This window comes from Amblyraja radiata, chromosome 6 (assembly GCF_010909765.2).
Source record: "Amblyraja radiata isolate CabotCenter1 chromosome 6, sAmbRad1.1.pri, whole genome shotgun sequence".
Taxonomy (NCBI): domain Eukaryota; kingdom Metazoa; phylum Chordata; class Chondrichthyes; order Rajiformes; family Rajidae; genus Amblyraja; species Amblyraja radiata.
Genome location: NC_045961.1, coordinates 8,702,151 through 8,723,067, shown reverse-complemented (window position 1 = coordinate 8,723,067; position 20,917 = coordinate 8,702,151). Strand labels below are relative to the sequence as shown.

At 48.6% G+C, this 20,917-nt stretch overlaps 2 protein-coding genes across 3 annotated transcripts in view; both read right to left on the bottom strand.

Annotated features, from left to right (window-relative positions):
* LOC116974046 (X-ray radiation resistance-associated protein 1-like) overlaps positions 1–9,718 on the bottom strand; it is a 52,926-nt gene extending 43,208 nt beyond the window's left edge. The window contains exons 1-4 of one of the 2 annotated variants that reach the window (XM_033022157.1): positions 9,261–9,718; positions 9,106–9,188; positions 2,470–2,531; positions 681–794 (exon numbers count right to left, since the gene is read on the bottom strand). In XM_033022157.1, coding sequence (XP_032878048.1) covers positions 681–794; positions 2,470–2,531; positions 9,106–9,188; positions 9,261–9,682 — 681 coding nt within the window. In that variant the 5' untranslated portion in view covers positions 9,683–9,718. Of the gene's footprint in view, positions 1–680; positions 795–2,469; positions 2,532–9,105 lie in introns of both variants that reach the window. The other variant, XM_033022156.1, reaches the window with a different exon arrangement.
* A 59-nt stretch (positions 9,719–9,777) lies between these two features.
* Positions 9,778–20,917, bottom strand: part of xrra1 (X-ray radiation resistance associated 1) — a 37,573-nt gene continuing 26,433 nt past the window's right edge. The window contains exons 5-10 of the mRNA XM_033023399.1: positions 18,290–18,362; positions 16,861–16,958; positions 15,791–15,936; positions 14,037–14,141; positions 10,028–10,319; positions 9,778–9,789 (exon numbers count right to left, since the gene is read on the bottom strand). Of these exons, the coding sequence (XP_032879290.1) occupies positions 9,778–9,789; positions 10,028–10,319; positions 14,037–14,141; positions 15,791–15,936; positions 16,861–16,958; positions 18,290–18,362 (726 nt within the window). The remainder of the gene's footprint in view (positions 9,790–10,027; positions 10,320–14,036; positions 14,142–15,790; positions 15,937–16,860; positions 16,959–18,289; positions 18,363–20,917) is intronic.

Sequence of the window (20,917 nt, the reverse complement as noted above, 5' to 3'; positions counted from 1 at the left end):
GACACAACTCTCTGTGTGAAGAAGTGTTTCCTCATCTCCGTTCAAAATGGCTTACCCCTTATTCTTAAACTGTGGCCACTGGTTCTGGACTCCCCCAACATCACAGAAACAGAAGATAGGTGCAGGAGAAGGCCATTCGGCCCTTTGAGCCAGCACTGCCATTCATTGTGATCAATCAATAACCCGTGCCTGCCTTCTCCCCATATCCCTTGACTCCACTAGCCCCTAGAGCTCTATCTAACTCTCTCTTAAATCCATCCAGTGACTTGGCCTCCACTGCCCTCTGTGGTAGGGAATTACACAAATTCACAACTCTGGATGAAAACTTTTTTTCTCACCTCAGTCTTAAATGGCTTCCAATTTATTCATTGGGAACATGTTTCCTGCCTCTAGTATGTCCAAACCCTTAATAATCTTATATGTGGTCGGTTATAGACAGGTTGAGCCAAAGGGCTGTACAAGTTTCTTTAAGCAGACTAAACAGTGCTGGATACATGCCTAGGCATGTTCTGTTTGGGAAAACTCTTATATGTTTCAATGAGATATCCTCTCATCCTCCTAAACTCCAGAGTGTACAAGCCCAGCCGCTCCATTCTCTCAGCATATGACAGTCCCGCCATCCCGGGAATTAACCTTGCAAACCTACGGCAGAGGGACCCGATTCAGAATCCAGCCAGTACCTTATTATTTGCGAGACTGAGGTGTGTCAACTGAGAGAATGGAGGAAGGAAATCATAGATTGGTTTTGGGTAACACAACCGTTTGCCTTCAAGGGTTTTCAGCGTATCTTCTCCCTGGAAAAATAAAGGAGAAAAATGGCATGATGTAGTTTAGTTTAATTTAGAGATACAGCGCGGAAACAGGCCCCTCGGTCCACGCCGACCCCGCACACGAACACTACCCTGCACACACTGGGGACAATTTACATTTATTCCGAGCCAATTATCCAACAAACCTGCACGCCTCTACTTCCTGAGAAGATTATGGAGAGTCGGTATGTCAAGGAGGATTCTCTCGAACTTCTACAGGTGCACAGTAGAGAGCATGCTGACCGGTTGCATCGTGGCTTGGTTTGGACTTGGACCACCAGGAGCGGAAAAAAATGCAGAAAGTTGTGACCACTGCCCAGTCCATCATCGGCTCTGACCTCCCCACCATCGATGGGCTCTATCGCAGTCGCTGCCTCAAAGAGGCTGCCAACATCATCAAGGACCCACACCATCCTGGCCACACACTCATCTCTCCGCTGTCATCGGAAAGAAGGTACAGGAGCTTGAAATCTGGAACATCCAGGTTCAGGAACAGCTGCTTCCCCACAGCCATCAGGCTATTAAACACAACAGCAAACAAGCTCTGAACAATAACAGCCTATTATTACTATTGCACTTTATCTGTTTATTTATTGTGTATATATATGGTCTATGGTCTATAGATAAACTGTTCTGTATTATGTTTACATATTCTGTTGTGCTGCCGCAAGCAAGAGTTTCATTGTCCTATCTGTGACACATGACAATAGAACTCTCTTGACTCTTGTATTTGTTGTGTGGGAGGAAACTGAAGATCTCGGAGAAAACCCACACAGTCACGGGGAGAACGTACAAATTCCGTTCGGACAGCACCCGTAGTCAGGATCGAACCCGTGTCTCTGGCGCTGTGAGGCAGCAACTCTAGCGCTGCGCCACCGTGACAGCGACTCTTCAGAACTGAATACAACAAACCACTTGAACATGTAACAAAAAAATGTTCCTCCCTCTACAGACAATAGACAATAGGTGCAGGAGTAGGCCATTCGGCCCTTCGAGCCGGCACCGCCATTCAATGTGATCATGGCTGATCATCCCCAATCAGTACCCCGTTCCTGCCTTCTCCCCGTATCCCCTGACTCCAGTGGACATGGTTCTGGACCAGGGCTGGCGGTGAGAGGGAGCTCAGCTCTGGAAATGGCAGCCAACAAATTCCATTCACTGCCATCACTCTACAAACACTCAAGGGCAGCATGGTGGCGCAGCGGGTAGGGCTGCTGCCTCACAGCGCCAGAGGGCCAGGTTCTATCCTGACTACGGGCGCTGTCTGAATGGAGTTTGTACGTTCTCCCCGTGACCTGCGTGGGTTTTCTCCGGGATCTCCAGTGTCCTCCCACACTCCAAAAACCTATAGGATCGTAGGTTAAATGGTTTGGTATAATTGTAAATGGTCCCCAGTGTGTGTAGAATAGTATAAGTGGGCAAGGATCGTTGGTCAGCATGAACTGTGTGGGCCGAAGGGCCTGTTTCTGGACTATCTCTAAACTAAACTAAATTAAATTAGGCAGTTTAACAGACTATCCATACTCTAGGAGCAGTTTAACAGACTGTACCCCCCATTCTATAGCAGTTTCACACACTGCACCCCCACTCTACACACACACTGCACCCCCACTCTACACACACACTGCACCCCCACTCTACACAGTTTCACACACGGTACCTCTATTGCAGGAAAGGTGGTGTCCAGTTTACCCTTTAACAGGGCAGGATGATGCAGGATATCTGTAAAGGGATGAAGGCAAGTTAGTGACTGGGCAAGAATGTGCCACATATTGTGGGATCCCGGGATGATATTATTGACAGAAGACAAATAGAGACACAGAGCTGGACAGTATGGAGCCCACCTTGTCTGGTTTAGTTGAGGTTAGAGACACAGCGTGGAGACAAGCCACACTGACCAACAATAGGTCAACCCTACACACCAGGGACAACGTAGCACAACCCAACTAGCCTACAGATCATAGAAACATAGAAACATAGAAAATAGGTGCAGGAGTAGGCCATTCGGCCCTTCGAGCCTGCACCGCCATTCAATATGATCATGGCTGATCATCCAACTCAGTATCCTGTACCTGCCTTCTCTCCATACTCCCGGATCCCTTTAGCCACAAGGGCCACATCTAACTCCCTCTTAAATATAGCCAATGACCTGGCCTCAACTACCTTCTGTGGCAGAGAATTCCAGAGACTCACACTCTCTGCGTGAAAAATGTTTTTCTCATCTCGGTCCTAAAGGATTTCCCCTTTATCCTTAAACTGTGACCCCTTATCCTGGACTTCCCCAACATCGGGAACAATCTTCCTGCATCTAGCCTGTCCAACCCCCTAAGAATTTTGTAAGTTCCTATAAGATCCACCCTCAATCTTCTAAATTCTAGCGGGTACAAACCGAGTCTATCCAGTCTTTCTTCATATGAAAGTCCTGACATCCCAGGAATCAGTCTGGTGAACCTTCTCTGTACTCCCTCTAAGGCAAGAATGTCTTTCCTCAGATTTGGAGACCAAAACTGTACACAATACTCCAGGTATGGTCTCACCAATACACTGTACAACTGCAGTAGAACCTCCCTGCTCCTATACACAAATCCTTTTGCTATGAATGCTAACATACCATTTGCTTTTTTTCACTGCCTGCTGCACCTGCATGCCTACTTTCAATGACTGGTGTACCATGACACCCAGGTCTTGTTACATCTCCCCTTTTCCTAATCAGCCACCATTCAGATAATAGTCAACTTTCCTGTTTTTGCCACCAAAGTGGATAACCTCACACTAAACAACATTATACTGCATCTGCCATGCATTTGCCCACTCACCCAGCCTATCCAGGTCACCTTGCAGTCTCCTAGCATCCTCCTCACAGCTAACACTGCCCTCCAGCTTCGTGTCATCCACAAACTTGGAGATGTTGCATTCAATTCCCTCGTCCAAATCATTAATATATATTGTAAATAGCTGGGGTCCAAGCACTGAGCCTTGCGGTACCCCACTATTCACTGCCTGCCATTGTGAAAAGGACCCGTTTATTCCTACTCTTTGCTTCCTGTCTGCCAGCCAGTTCTCTATCCACATCAATACTGAACCCCCAATACCGTGTGCTTTAAGTTTGCATACTAATCTCTTATGTGAGACCTTGTCGAAAGCCTTCTGACCTGCACGTCTTTGGAACGTGGGAGGAAATCGCAGCACCTGGATAAAACCCACGAGGTCACGGGGAGAACGTGCAAACTACGTGCAGGCAGCACCCGTTGTCAGGATTGAACCCGGGTCTCTGGCACTGTGAGGCAGCAACTCTACCGCTGTGGGGCAATGGGACCATCCCACCCTAATTCCATTGGCGTGAACTTGGCCATTATCCCTCTAAACCCTTCCTATCCTTAAATGATGCAATGGCCCTAAAGGTGAGTGGGGGGGGGGGAGGGGGGAGGAGTAGACAATAGGTGCAGGAGTAGGCCACTCGGCCCTTCGAGCCAGTACCGCCATTCAATGTGATTATGGCTGATCATCCCCAATCAGTACCCCGTCTCCCCATATCCCCTGACTCCGCTATCTTTAAGAACCCTATCTAGCTCTCTTTTGAAAGTATCCAGAGAACCGTCGTCCACCGGCAAAGAATTCCACAGACTCACAACTCTCTGTTAGAAAAAGTGTTTCCTCATCTCCGTTCTAAATGGGCTTCCCCCTTATTCTTAAACAGTGGCCCCTGGTTTTGGACTCCCCCAACATCGGGAACACGTTTCCTGCCTCTAGCATGTCCAAACCCTTAATAATCTTATGTTTCAATAAGATCCCCTCTTCATCCTAAACTCCAGAGTATCCAAGCCCAGCCACTCCATACTCTCAGCATATGACAGTCCCGCCATCCCGGGAATTAACCTGGTGAACCTACGCTGCACTCCCTCAATAGCAAGAATGTCCTTCCTCAAATTAGGGGGCCAAAACTGCACACAATACTCCAGGTGTGAATGATGAGTTGGCCCGGGTGCTGGACTGCACACAAAGCCCAGCTGGCGTGCCAGCTGAGGAGTTTTGGCCCGGGCCGCGCGACGTCGCGGGCAAAGTCCGGCGCCCCGCCCAACTCATGAACCGATGATCGGCCACGAGAAGGAGGGGTGGTGATGGTGTCGGCGGTAAGTGAAGGTCCGAAGGTCGGACAGCTGGCCGGGCTGCCGACCGATCGACGGGGCCACGGGCGAGGCGCTGCTGCTGCTGCTGCACTCCATGGGCTGCACTACGTCGGGACGGGTGAGGCGAGGCCGGACAACCCGACAGTCCCCTCGACCCGAGCAGTAGCAGTCAAATACGGGACAAGGGCTATCCCGTACGGGACAAACCAATTTAGCCCAATATACGGGATGTCCCGGCTAATACGTGACAGTTGGCGACTCTACACGCAGCCCGCAATGGCCGTGCCCAACATGATGCCAAGTTAAACTCATCTCCCCTGCTTGCACCTGATCCATATCCCTCCATAGGTTGGATCTTTATTCACTGGAGTCTAAAGCTGTTGTCCATGGCAACGTGTTGATCTCACTGCAGTACAATAGACAATAGACGCAGGAGTAGGCCACTCCGCCCTTCGAGCCAGCACCACATTTCAATGTGATCATGGCTGATCATCCCCAATCAGTACCCCGTTCCTGCCTTCTCCCCATATCCCCTGACTCCGCAATCTTTAAGAGCCCTATCTAGCTCTCTCTTGAAAGTCTTCAGAGAACCTGCCTCCACCGCCCTCTGAGGCAGAGAACTCCACCGACTCACCACTCTCTGTGTGAAAAAGTGTTTCCTCGTCTCCGTTCTAAATGGCTTACCCCTTATTCTTAAAATGTGGCCCCGGGTTCTGGACTCCCCCAACATCGGGAACGATGTTTCTTGCCTCTAGCGTGTCCAAACCCTTGATAATCTTATATGTTTTAATAAGATGCCCTCTCATCCTTCTAAACTCCAGAGAATACAATCTTATATACAGAGTATATAAGATTCTGAGAGGGATTGAGAAATAGCTAATGAGAACTGGAGAGTTTACAGTGGTGGGTGTATGGTCAGTACAGTGGTATGGTCATTCAGAACCAAGATGCCGCGAAATGTCTTCACCCAGGAGGTTTTGAATTTTAGGAAGCCTCTATCCAGGGAGTTGAGGATGTTGGATCAATGGGTGTATTGGGGGCAGAGATCAGAGCTGGGACAACCACGGTGGGATGGGAATATTGTCGGGAGTCAGTTACCCATTCACTGGCCAACCGCAGGAATCTCTGCAGTCACTCGACAAGCACTCAAGGGCGGTACGGTGGCCTAGCGGTAGAGCTGCTGCCATTACGGGGGGATTGGAGGTATCGTGGCCAAGTTTGCAGAAGATACGAAAACAGGTGGAAGGGCAGGTCGTGTAGAGAAAGCAGGGACTCTGCAGAATGACTTGGACTGGTTGGGAGAGTGGGCAGAGAAGTGGCAGATGGAATATAGTGTTGCAAAGTGTGGAGGCCAAGTCAGTGGATATTTTTAAGGCAGAGGTAGATAGATTCTTGATTAGTACGGGTGTCAGAGGTTTGAATAGCGGAGTAGACTTGATGGGCCAAATGGGCTAAATCTACTCCTATCACTTATGACCTTACAGTGCCAGAGACCCAGGTTCGATCCCGACTATGGGTACGGAGTTGGTACGTTCTCCCCGTGAATTTTCTGCGGGTGCTCCGGTTCCCTCCCACACTCCAAAGACGTACAGGTTTGTAGGTGAATTTTCGTTCTGTAAATTGTAAAGTGTCCCTAGTGTGTGCCGGATAGAGTTAGTGTACGGGGATCACTGGTCGGAGTGGACACTGTGGGCCAAAGGGCCTGTTTCCGCGCTGTACCTCTAAACCAAATTAAACTAAAGTCTAAAGTCAAGGAGGTTTAAGGAAGTTTAAACGGCAGGTAAATGTGACTAGCCCATCCTGCACACATGGACAAGTCGGCAAGTTTCACCTCTGTATCCTGGATAAACGGAATTAACATTATCAGCATGTCATTTCCATCGTTATTTCAGAATTCCAGCAAACACTGTGGTCCTTAGCCCACAGTATCGTCATGGCTTCTCTTGTCTCTCTATCTTCTCCATCTCAGGTTTAATAATAATAATAATGGATGGGATTTATATAGCGCCTTTCTAATACTCAAGGCGCTTTACATCGCATTATTCATTCACTCCTCAGTCACACTCGGTGGTGGTAAGCTACTTCTGTAGCCACAGCTGCCCTGGGGCAGACTGACGGAAGCGTGGCTGCCAATCTGCGCCTACGGCCCCTCCGACCACCACCAATCACTCACACACATTCACACACAGGCAAAGGTGGGTGAAGTGTCTTGCCCAAGGACACAACGACAGTATGCACTCCAAGCGGGATTCGAACCGGCTACATTCCGGTTGCCAGCCGAACACTTAGCCCATTGTGCCATCTGTCATCCCCGTGATTTTAGGCTTAGGTTTACCATTGTCAATTGCACCAAGGTACATTGTACAGCTTTGTTCTGCACGCTATCCAAGCAGATCAGATAACATCGTCCATAAATACAACTCAAGTCCAATAGGTGGAGCAAAGGGCAAGGTACAGAGTGCAGAATATAGTTCTAAGCATTGTAGCACATCAGTTCCACAGACAAAGCCCAATGTCCGCAATGGGGTAGAGGTGAATCGGACAGTACCCTAGCTTATGGAAGGGCCGTTCAGAAGCCTGATAACAGAGGGGAAGAAGCTGTTCCTGAGTCTGGTGGTACGCGCTTTCAAGCTTCTGTACCTTCTGCCAGACGGGAGCGGGGAGAAGAAGGAATGACTGGGGGAGGATGTCTTTGATTATGTTGGCTGCTTTCCCGAGGCAGCGTGAAGTGTGGGTGGAGTCAATGGTGGAAAAGGTCTGGTCCGTGTGATGGACTGGGCTACATCTACAATGGTGGGGAGTGTGGTCTGTGTGATGGTCTGGGCTACATCCATAACTGTCTGCAATTTCTTGCAGTCTTGGACAGAGCTGTTCTCAAACCAAGCTGGTTGTGAAGGGTTATGGGGATAAGGCAAGAGAATGGGGTTAGGAGGGAGCCATGATTGAATGGCGGAGTAGACTTGATGGGCTGAATGGCCTAATTCTGCTCCTATCACTTGTGATCAAGCTGTGATGCATTCCAATAGTATGCTTTCTACAGTGCATCTGATTGTGGATGATCTGCCATAATCACATGGAATGGCGGTGCTGGCTCGAAGGGCCGAATGTGTAGGGTAGTGTTAATGAGCGAGGATCGCTGGTCGGCGCGGACCCGGTAGGCCGAAGCGCCTGTTTCCGTGCTGTATCTCAAAAGTACAAAATAAACTAAAGTCGATAACGAGCTCCTTCGTCTTGCTGACATTGAGAGAGAGTTTATTGTCCTGACATCAGCTACGTTCTTTATCTCCGCCTTGTACTCCATCTCATTCTTGTTGGTGATCCAGCACCTCCACAATGGTGTCATCTGCAGACCTGTAGATGGAGTCAAAGCCGAATTTGGGCCTACATTTGTGAACATGCAGGGAGTTTAGTTCGGAACTGGGAAAGAATCCCGACTTCCCTCTATTTACAGGCTACGGTTGGAAGAAGTAGAGCCATGCAGGCTGGCTCTGTTGCCTCCCAGGGCCAAGTGTCCTATTGAAAGTCTCTCTAACTTCTACAGGTGCACAGTCGAGAGCATGCTGACCGGTTGCATCGTGGCTTGGTTCGGCAATTTGAGCGCCCTGGAGAGGAAAAGACTACAAAAAGTAGTAAACACTGCCCAGTCCATCATCGGCTCTGACCTTCCTTCCATCGAGGGGATTTATCGCAGTCGCTGCCTCAAAAAGGCTGGCAGTATCATCAAAGACCCACACCATCCTGGCCACACACTCATCTCCCTGCTACCTTCAGGTAGAAGGTACAGGAGCCTGAAGACTGCAACAACCAGGTTCAGGAATAGCTACTTCCCCTCAGCCATCAGGCTATTAAACCTGGCTCGGACAAAACTCTGATTATTAGCAACCACTTTCTGTTATTTGCACTACCAGTTTATTTATTCATGTGTGTATATATTTATATCATGGTATATGGACACATTTATCTGTTTTGTAGTAAATGCCTACTATTTTCTGTGTGCTTAAGCAAAGCAAGAATTTCATTGTCCTATACAGGGACACATGACAATAAACTCACTTGAACTTGAACTTGAGCCACATTCAAAATTCAGTAATCGTAAGGTATCATAAGGTCTGTACAGTCCTAAATCATTGGCTGCAGGGATGGGAAAGCAAAGCAGAAATTACACTCACCGGAACTCTCGTCACTCTCATCATCAGAATACTTTCCATCCATATCCTTGTCCAATTCCTCTTCCTCCCTTTCCTCCTTGTCCATTTCCACTTCCTCCATTTCCAGCTTGGCCGTTTCCTCTTCCTCCACTTCCTGCTTGGCCGTTTCCACTTCCTGCTTGGCCGTTTCCACTTCCTCCATTTCCTGCTTGACTGTTTCCTCTTTCCCCACTTCCTGCTTGGCCACTTCCTGCTTGGCCATTTCCTCTTGCTCCACTTCCTGCTTGGCCGTTTCTACTTCCTCCATTTCCTGCTTGACTATCTCCTCTTTCCCCACTTCCTGCTTGGCTGTTTCCTCTTCCTCCACTTCCTGCTTGGCCGTTTCCACTTCCTCCATTTCCTGCTTGGCTGTTTCCTCTTTCCCCACTTCCTGCTTGGCCACTTTCTGCTTGGCTGTTTCCTCTTCCTCCACTTCCTGCTTGGCAACTTCCTCCTCCTTCTCCTTTTCTTCTTTCCCTTCCACCTTCTCCCCCTTCTTGCCATCCTCTTCCCTCTGCTCCACCACCTCCCTTTCCCCCTCTTTTCCCACACCAACCATCTCTCCTTGCTCCACTGTTTCCACTTCCGCTCCCCTCTCCCCTACTCTCTCCTCCAACCCGAGTCCCTCCTCCCCCTCCACCATCTCCCCTTCCTTCATCCCCACTCCTGCCTCCATTCTCCCCTCCTCCTCAACCCGCCCCTCCTCCCCCACTCTCTCCCCCTCCCCCACTCTCTCCCCTTCCCCACTCTCTCTCCCTCCTCCATACTCCAGTCCTTCCTCCATTATCTCCCCCTCCCCCATTCTCTCCACCTCCCCCACTCTCTCCCCCTCCCCTACCCTCCAGTCTTCCTCCATTCTCTCCCCCTCCCCCACTCCCTCCCCCACTCTCTCCTCCTCCCCCACTCGCTGCCACTCCTCCGTTCTCTCCTCCCCCCCCAGCCTCTCGCTCTGCTCCAGCACCATATTCTTCCCGTGCTCATGCTCTCTTTGTTCCCTGATTATCCGGATGTCGGACTGGAAGCCGAGAGAATCCGCCATTGTCAGTGTGGGACATACGATGGGCTCCTTGACCTGGTGGATGAGGTTGTAACACAAGTCAGCACCTCCACCCTTCTCCGACAGCTCAAACAGCTCCATCTGCTGCAGGTAGGGAACGCCCGTCAGGTAATTGTGATCCAGGTTTAAGTACTTTAGCCTAGTTCACAAATAAGCAAAAAAAGTAGTGGTAAGGTACAAATATTTTGTCTTGGAGCGAATAACAGAGTGCAGGGGCTAGAATTGGACCGAAAATCAATGAGAAGAGTTGAGAATCCTCATTGTGGGGCAGTTCCAGAGGCCAAGGCAGGTGAGTAGGTAGATAGACCCATAGAGCATGGCGACAGGCCCTTCAGCCCACAGTGCCATCTATCTGTCTGCCTCTGGCCCACAACCCCACAAAAAGAAGAATCGAATATAGGAGCAAAGAGGTCCTTCTGCAGTTGTACAGGGCCCTAGTGAGACCACACCTGGAGTATTGTGTGCAGTTTTGATCCCTTAATTTGAGGAAGGACATTCTTGCTATTGAGGGAGTGCAGTGTAGGTTTACAAGGAATGCTGAGAGAATGGAGCAGTTGGGCTTGTGCACTCTGGAGTTTAGAAGGATGAGAGGGCATCTCATTGAAACATATAAGATTGTTAAGGGCTTAGACACGCTAGAGGCAGGAAACATGTTCCCGATGTTGGGGGAGTCCAGAACCAGGGGCCACAGTTTAAGAATAAGGAGTAAGCCATTTAGAACGGAGACAAGGAAACACTTTTTCTCACAGAGAGTGGTGAGTCTGTGGAATTCTCTGCCTCAGAGGGCGGTGGAGGCAGGTTCTCTGAATGCTTTCAAGAGAGAGTTAGATAGGGCTCTTAAAAATAGCGGGGTCAGGGGATATGGGGAGAAGGCAGGGTACTGATTGGATATGATCAGCCATGATCACATTGAAGGGCCGAATGGCCTACTCCTGTACCTATTGTCTATTGTCTAACTCTCTTCACATTTCCTATCCGCTTACCTGTCCAAATATCTTTTAAATGTTGAGTAAATATGTTGTACACACACACACACACACACACACACACACACACACACACACACACACACACACACACACACACACACACACACACACACACACACACACAATAATAGAGCAAAGTAAAAAATAATGCACCCAAGACAATGTAATTTAGAGCCTATTTGGAGCCGTGGTAGAATGTAGCATTGTCAGCATTAACATGGATTAACATGTGTGTGGTCCTGAGATCCTGAGAGCGATGCCGTCTGGAGCTATGCTCCTGGTAGGGCCACCCATGGCGGTAAGGTCGAGGGGGAGGTCTCTGCCAAAGAGCAATCCAACGGAGACCTCAACGGTGGAACAGGCGGAGGACGATGGCTGACCTTAGTGGAGCGTCACAACGGCTGGGAAGGCGGATGAAGGCTGCAGCAGAAAAGGGTCTCCGGTCGTCTTGGACTCCATGCCACTGGATCCTGACCCAGATCTGTCAAGGTGGCTGTCTGTGCACCAGTCTCCCCACGTTAAACAAAGTCACGCACAGGCGTCCTCCCAAAAGAGGACAGTCATACTCGTTTCCAGTGACCGCCGATGATGATGACATGGAATCGAGCCCTGTGGCTTCAGCATAAGTGGAGACAGGTAAATGAAAAACAGAAGAGAGAGACAGAGAGATCTTTGGCAGTAATGCAGAATAACGTGATGGGACAGGAAGAGAGAGAAGGTGGAGGCACAAGAAACTGCGGATGCTGGAATCCCCATTAAAACACATCGTGCTGGAGTATCAGCGGGTCAGGCAGCATCTCTGGAGGGACATTCTGTCCCGACCCGAAACATCACCTGTCCATTCCCATCAGAGATGTTGCCTGACCCGCTGAGTTACTCCAGCACGTTGTGTTTTGAAAGAGAGACAATAGACTATAGGTGCAGGAGTAGGCCATTCGGCCCTTCGAGCCAGCACCGCCATTCAATGTGATCATGGCTGATCATCCCCAATCAGTACCCCATTCCTGCCTTCTCCCCATATCCTCTGACTCCGCTATCTTTAAGAGCCTGGACTCCCCAACATCAGGAACATGTTTCCTGCCTCTACCGTGTCCAAGCCCTTAACAATCTTATATGTTTCAATGAGATCCTCTCTCATCCTTCTAAACTCCAGAGTGTACAAGCCCAGCCACTCCATTCTCTCAGCATATGACAGCATATGGGAGAGATGGTTCTGAGTCGAACATGCAGATAATAACCACATAACCATATAACCATATAACAATTACAGCACGGAAACAGGCCATCTCGCCCTACAGGTCCGTGCCGAACAATTATTTTCCCCTAGTCCCATCTACCTGCACTCAGACCATAACCCTCCATTCCTTTCCCATCCATATACCTATCCAATTTATTTTTAAATGATAAAATCGAACCTGCCTCCACCACTTCCACTGGAAGCTCATTGCACACTGCTACCACTCTCTGAGTAAAGAAGTTCCCCCTCATGTTACCCCTAAACTTCTGTCCCTTAATTCTGAAGTCATGTCCTCTTGTTTGAATCTTCTCTACTCTCAATGGGAAAGCTTGTCCACGTCAACTCTGTCTATCCCTCTCATCATTTTAAAGACCTCTATCAAGTCCCCCCTTAACCTTCTGCGCTCCAGAGAATAAAGACCTAACTTATTCAACCTTTCTCTGTAACTTAGTTGCTGAAACCCAGGCAACATTCTAGTAAATCTCCTCTGTACGCTCTCTATTTTGTTGACATCCTTCCTATAATTGGGCGACCAAAATTGTACACCATACTCCAGAATTGGTCTCACCAATGCCTTGTACAATTTTAACATTACATCCCAACTTCTATACTCAATGCTCTGATTTATAAAGGCTAGCATACCAAAAGCTTTCTTTACCACCCTATCTATATGAGATTCCACCTTCAGGGAACTATGCACAGTTATTCCTAGATCCCTCTGTTCAACTGCATAATGAGTAGATGGAACCAGTGACACAAATCTTGAATGATGGAGAAACTCAACGCCCAGCCTGCCAGCATAACCATTGAACGGGTGTCAAGGGTTATGGGGAGAAGGCAGGAAAATGGGATGAGGAGGCAGAGATCACCATGGTTGAATGGCGGAGTGGACTCGATGGGGCCGAATGGCCTAATTCTACTTCTATAACTTGTGAGCCTGCGAACCTGTGGCGTGACTGAATGAATCTATGTCATTGGACCACTAATCAGTGCCGGAGGTCGTGGTCACCGGGAACCAGCGTGGGGGGGGGGGGGGGGGGGGGGGGGGGGGGGGGGGGGGGGGGGGGGGGGGGGGGGGGGGGGGGAGGGGAGGGGGAGGGAGAGGAGGGGGGAGGACAAAGGAGGACCTGGCGCGGGATACTTTGTAATTTTGTCATAGTCATAGAATAGTCATAGGATACAATGTGGAAACCGGCCCCTCGGCCCAACTCGCCCACACCGGCCAACATGTCCCAGCTACACTAGTCCCACCTGCCTGCGCTTGGTCCATATCACTCCAAACCTGTCCTATCCATGTAGCTATCTAACTGTTGAGTCCCAGCCTCAACTACCTCCTCTGGCAGCTTGTTCCATAAACCCACCACCCTCTGTGTCGGCGCTCTTTATGTGGCCAAAACAAAACAAAAAACACTACGGTATCAATCAATCAATCAATCATTGGTTGTGTCAATCTTTGATTAGTTAGTTAGTTAGTTAGTTAGTTATTCAGTTAGTTAGTCAATCAATCAATCAATCAATCAATCAATCAATCAATCAATCAATCAGTCGGTCAGTCGAGCGACCCATCCATTTGCATGTGTGGAACATGTCACAGTGAAACAGAGTGGGAAAAGCTGATCTAACGGCTCACCTGTGCAGGCCGGCCAGGCTTGATAACACACAGGGGTCGGAGAATCTGTTCTCATCCAACATCAGGACCTCGAGGACTGGAAACCTCAGAAGCGGTGCGTCCAGACTGCGTGGGTACACACGTGGTATTTAGGAATCCTTAGTGAACTGGGTGTGTCATAAAAAAATGCAGCACAGAAACAGGCCCTTTCTCACCGGCCTTGGCTCTAGAGGGGGGGGGTGCAAGGGTCCCGACCCAAGATGCCACCTGTCCATGCTCATAAGGTCATAAGTGATAGGAGCAGAATGAAGCCATTCGGCCCATCACGTTTACTCCGCCATTCAATCAGGGCTGATCTATCTCTCCCTCCTAACCCCATTCTCCTGCCTTCTCCCCATAACCCCTGTAATAATCAAGAATCTATCTATCTCTGTCTTAAAAATATCCACTGATGGCCTTCACTGCCGCCTGTGGCAATGAAATCCACAGATTCACCACCTTCTGACTAAAGAAATTCTTCCTCATGTTCTCCAAAGTTGCTGCCTGACCTGCTGAGTGACTCCAGCACTTTGTGTCCCTTTGGCCCTGGAGTTATACCTTATGGGGGTTTTTTTTATAGATACAAGGAACCATTCTAAATGGAATAACTTACCCCTAAGTTGAGGAAATCGTGATCTATCACGAGCAGCTTCTGTAGACCATTCGCATTCTTCGTAGATCATCTCATCCATGTCGACCAAGATGCCTATCTGCACTAATCCCATTTGCTTGCATTAGGCCCATGGCCCTTTCCTATCCAAGTATCTGTCCGAGTGCCTTTTATACATTGTGTCTGCCCCCGTCATCTCCCCTGTTAGCCCATTCCAGATGTTCACCGCCCTCTGTGTAAAAAAAACTTGCACCACATATATCCTTTGCTCTGGGGAAAAAGATTCTGACTGTCGACTCTACGTGGTCTCTGGTAGGAAAAGTGCCGATTCGGGCACTGTGTTTAACCGTCCCGACGTCAGAGTTCAGATCATCCCGACGAGAGGGCCTGTACATCGGGACATGCGTACGGAGGGTTCATGGCCCCGATCACGGGGGAACAAAGGAGGAGAACTGGCTGTTGCCTTCCACCACAGTGAAGAATGCTGTGGTGGATGTTTGTGTATTGTGTGTTCTTTTTAAGTGTATCGCTGCTGGCAAATTCATGTCACTGCACCTTGACTTTGATCTGTCCCTCTCATAATTTTATATACTTCTGTCAGGTCTCCCTTCAACCACCGACTTTCCAGGGAAAAACAATCCACGTCTGTCCAACCACCTTATACCTAATACCCGCTAATCCAGGCACAGAAGGCAGTGGAGGCCAATTCACTGGATGTTTTCAGCTCCAAGGCTAACACAATCCAGGGATATGGGGGGGAAAGCAGGAACGGGTTACTGATTTTAGATGATCAGCCATGATCATATTGAACGGCGGTGCTGGCTGGAAGGGCCGAATGGCCTATTCCTGCACCTATTTTCTATGTTTCTGTGTTTAGTCTGCAGGGAGGGAAGTCAAGGTTACAAGGAGGAGGAGGAGGAAAGTGAAGCCAAGGCTGAGATCAGGTTAGTCTTAACCAACGGCGTAACAATCTCATGGGACTGGGCGACCAATTCATGATTCGATGTTTCCATTTTTGTGGTTCTGAATCCGCTGGACTTTGAACTCCTCTATGGCATCTCCCCGGATCCTCAACCTAGGGGTAAGTTATTCCATTTAGAATGGTTCCTTGTATCTAGAAGCTTACCTGTCCAGGGGACTGTAGAGTGCTGCCAGGTTTGGAGTAAGGGAGTCCAGATCGTTCCCTGTCAGGTGGAGGACTTTGAGGTGAGGGAGGAGGCCCAGTGCCAGAACATCCTCCTTGTTCACACTGTTGTAGGACAGATTCAGTACCTGGAACACACAAACCATCGACGTGGAGCCGTGGAGAGTCCGGTGAATATAAAACATTGAGGACAACAGTGCGGAAATAACAAACAAAGATAGACACAAAATGCTGGAGTAACTCAGCGGGTCAGGCAACATTGCGGGAGAAAATGAATGGGTGACGTTTCCAGTCGAGACCCTTCTTCAGACAGTCTGACGAAGGGTCTCGACCCAAAACGTAACCTATTCTTTCTCTCCAGAGATGCTGCCTGACCCGCTGAGTACTCCAGCTTTTTGTAGACACAGGTGCTGGTTTATCTCTTCGGTATTAACCAGCATCTGCAGTTCCTTCTTACACGAAAAAAACAAAACAATATTAATACTGAGAATAACAGACATCGGGGCAGAGTGGTGCTGAGAAAACAGATAATAGGCAGAGTATTATTGAGAATAAAAGAAACTATTATTATTATTATCATCACGTGTACCGAGGTACAGCGAAAAGCTTTTGTTGCGTACTATCCAGCCAGCGTAAAAACTATACATGATTACAATCAAGCCGTCCGCAGTGTCCAGATACAGGATAAAGGGAATAACGTTTAGTGCAAGATAAAGTCCAGTAAAGTCTGATTAAAAATAGTCAGACGGTCTCCAATATGGTAGATAGTAGGTCAGAACTGCTCTCTGGTTGGTGATAGGATGGTTCAGTTGGGAAGAAACAGCTGGGAAGAAACTGTCCCTGAATCTGGAGGTGTGCGTTGGTTTTCACAGTTCTGTACCTCTTGCCCGATGGGAGAGGGGAGAAGAGGGAGTGACCGGGGGTGAGACTGGTCCTTGATGATGCTGCTGGCCTTGCTGTGGCAGCGTGAGGTGTAGATGTAGGTGGAGTCAATGGGATGTCTTGGGGCTACTTCAGTGATACAGGGGAACACTCTACATGTGATGATTTACCTCCAAGTTGAGAAAATCTTGAGTGGTGAGGAGCAGCTTCCGTAGCCCATTCAAGCTGAGGTCCAGTTCCCTGAGAGCCAGAAAAAAACGGAACGGCTCTGACAGCAACACAAACGGAAATGATTAGATATTGTTACAACGATTAGATTAGAAACATATACAATTCTTAACGGGGCTGTCCCACTTAGGCGACCTTTTAGGCGACTGCAGGAGACTATGCGGTCGCCACATGGCAGCCACGTGTTCGCGGGTGGTTGCCGGGGAGTCGCCTTCATGGTCATGAGGAGTTCCCGCATTCTGGGAACTAGTCGTGACCTCATTATGATCGCCGTGAATTTTTCAACATGTTGAAAAAATTACCGCCGACTGGAATGAAGCCGCCACGGAGAGAGTAGGTGGGTCGCCAGGAGGTCGAAGGTTCTCGTAGGTTGTAGCCGGTGCTGACCGGTGAATTTCATTGGCTCATTGGGGGAAAAAAAGGTAAACAGTAGTTTTCAGAACCAAGGATAAACGACCGGTAATTTTTAGTGTCTGCCGAGCTTCACAGCCGTGTATCTCTAGCTTCTGAAAAGTTGTTCCCACTCCTTCTCCCCCCTTGCCCCCCCCCTCCCCCTCTCTTTTAAAGTACTTACCGTACACTGTGCTTTAGCCATCTAAATTACAGCGCCAACCTTCCTGTTCAATGTCTGTATCACCTTGGCTTTGCACTGTGTGAGTTTTTTAGACAATGCTCCCCCCCGTTTGCCCTGCCTCACGCCTGCATAACGGGCTGGTGAAGGAAGCGATTTGTTTGTGTGTGTGTGTGCACATGTGTGTGTGTGTGTGTTCCACTCTGACAGTTGCCGGTTTTTCAGGCGACTGCCGGCAACTTGACCGTCGCCAGCAGTCCGCTGAAAAATCGCCCAAGTTGGACAGGCCCAGAAGGGACTGGACAGGCTAGATGCAGGAAAAATGGTCCCCATGATGGGGGGAGTCCAGAACCTGGGGCCACAGTTTAAGAATAAGGGGTTGGCCATTTAGGACTGAGATGAGGAAAAACATTTTCACCCAGAGAGTTGTGAATCTGCGCCTGAGGTCCGGGTTCGATCCCGACTACGGGTGCTGTCTGTACGGAGTTTGTACGTTGTCCCCGTGACCTGCGTGGGTTTTCTCTGAGATCCTCGGTTTCCTCCCACACTCCAAAGACGTACAAGTATGTACGTTAATTGGCTTGGTATAAGTGTAAATTGTCCCCAGTGTGTGTAGGACGATGTTAATGTACGGGGATCACTGGTCGGTGTAGACTCGGTGGGTCGAAGGGCCTGTTTTCGTGCTGTACCTCTAAGCTAAACTAAACAATGAAAGCAGTATGGACACATTACTTGGGGGTCTCTGTGGCCTGACCCTTATTCATGAAACTGGGAAGAATGTTCAGATGTCTGAGTCTTACCGAGAGGTAACTGGTTTTCTGCTGCATTTATAAAAGCCACATTATCAAACAAGTGAAAATCTTCATCATTAACCTGAAGGACACAAATTGGAAAAAAATAAACTTCTATAAAAATAATTTATTTACTGTAAATAAGACCCAGTTCAGCTTGAAGTTATTGATGCTCAAATCTATTAACATAAAAGGCCGGTGATGTACATGATGATAACAATGCAAGTGTGGCAGCGGATTGATAAGTTTGTAAGATCATAAGTTCTAGGAGCAGAATTAGGCCTTTTGGCCCATCAAGGCTACTCTGCCATTCAATCATGGCTGATCTATCTCTCCCTCCTAACCCCATTCTCCTGCCTTCTCCCAATAACCCCGACACCCGTACTAATCAAGAATCTGTCAATCTCCGCCTTAAACATATCCATTGACTTGGCCTCCACAGCCTTCTGTGGCAATTAATCCCACAGATTCACCCTCAGACTAAAGAAATTCCTTCTTACCTTTTTAAAGCATACACTGCCGTCCATAATGTTTGGCACAAAGACCCATCTTTTATTTATTTGCCTCTGTATTCTACAATTTGAGATTTGTAATAGAAGAAAATCACATGTCAAGAGTCAAGAGAGTCAAGAGAGTTTTATTGTCATGTGTCCCAGATAGGACAATGAATTTTGCTTGCTGCAGCACAACGGAACATGTAGACATAATACAGAACAGGAGTTAAAGTTCAGTGTGTTTATATACCATAGACCTTATATATACACAATAATAATAACTGTTATTGTTCAGCGCTTGTTTGCTTTTGTGTTTAATAGCCTGATGGCTGTGGCAAAGAAGCTGTTCCTGCACCTGGATATTCCAGATTTCAAGCTCCTGTGCCTTCTTCCCAATGGCAATGGAGAGATGAGTGTGTGGCCAGGATGGTGTGGGTCCTTGATGATGTTGGCTGCCTTTTTGAGGCAGCGACTGCGATAGATCCCTTCGATGGAGGGGAGGTCAGAGCCGATGATGGACTGGGCAGTGGTCACAACTTTCTGCATTCTTTTCCGCTCCTGGACGTTCAAGTTGCCGAACCAAGCCACGATGCAGCCAGTCAGCATGCTCTCTACTGTGCACCTGTAGAAGTTCGAGAGAATCCTCCTTGACATACCGACTCTCTGTAATCTTCTCAGGAAGTAGAGGCGCTGATGTGCTTTCTTTATAATTGCATCAGTGTGCTGGGACCAGGAAAGATCTTCGGAAATATGTACGCCCAGGAATTTGAAGTTCTTGACCCTTTCCACCATTGATATAAAGTGGATTGTGGGTCCCTATCCTACCCCTTCCAAAGTCCACAATCAGTTCCTTGGTTTTGCTGGTGTTGAGAGCCAGGTTATTGCGCTGGCACCATTTGGTCAATCGGTCGATCTCACTTCTATACTCTGACTCGTCACCATCAGTGAAGGAGTGCAGTGTAGGTTCACTAGGTTAATTCCCGGGATGGCGGGACTAACATATCATGAAACAATGGGCCGACTGGGCTTTTATTCACTGGAATTTAAAAGGATGTGAGGGGATCTTATAGAAACATATACAATTCTTAAAGGATTGGACAGGCTAGATGCAGGAAAAATGTTCCCAATGTTGGAGGAGTCAAGAACTAGGGGTCACAGTTTAAGAATAAGGGGTCGGCCATTTAGGACTGAGATGAGGAAAAACCTCTTCACCCAGAGAGTTGTGAATCTGTGTAATTCTCTGCCAGAGAAGGCAGTGGAGGCCAATTCACTGGATGTTTTTAAGAGAGAGTTAGATAGAGCTCTTAGGGCTAACGGAATCAAGGGCTTTGGGGAAAAATCAGGAACGGGGTACTGATTTTAGATGATCAGCCATGGTCATATTGAACGGCGGTGCTGTCTCGAAGGGCCGAATGGCCTATTCCTGCACCTATTTACTATGTTTCTGTGTTTAGTCTGCAGGGAGGGAAGTCAAGGTCACAAGGAGGAGGAGGAGGAGGAGGAAAGGGAAGCCAAGGCTGAGATCAGGTTAGTCTTAACCAACGGCGTAACAATCTCATGGGACTGGGCAACCAATTCATGATTCGATGTTTCCATTTTTGTAGTTCTGAATCCGCTGGACTTTGAACTCCTCTATGGCATCTCCCCAGATCCTCAACTTAGGGGTAAGTTATTCCATTTAGAACGGTTCCTTGTATCTAGAAGCTTACCTGTCCAGGGGACTGTAGATTGCTGCCAGGTTTGGAGTAAGGGAGTCCAGATCGTTCCCTGTCAGGTGGAGGACTTTGAGGTGAGGGAGGAGGCCCAGTGCCAGGACATCCTCCGTGTTCACGTTGTTGTAGGACAGATTCAGTTTGGCAAATGAAATTCCTGGTATGTTGCAAAACATACTTGGCTGATTAAGTATTATTGTGATTGTGATTGTTTCCTCCCACATACCAAAGACGTGCGGTTTTGTAAGTTAGTTGCCCTCTGTAAATTGCCCCTAGTGTGCAGGGAGTGGATGAGAAAGTTGAACTGGTGTGAACGGGTGATCGCTGGTCAGAGTGAACGCGGGAGGCTAAAGGGCCTGTTTCAGGTGGGGGGGGGAGGTTGTGGGGGAGAGGGTTGTGTGGGTGGGTGGGTTGGGGGGGGGGGGGGGGGA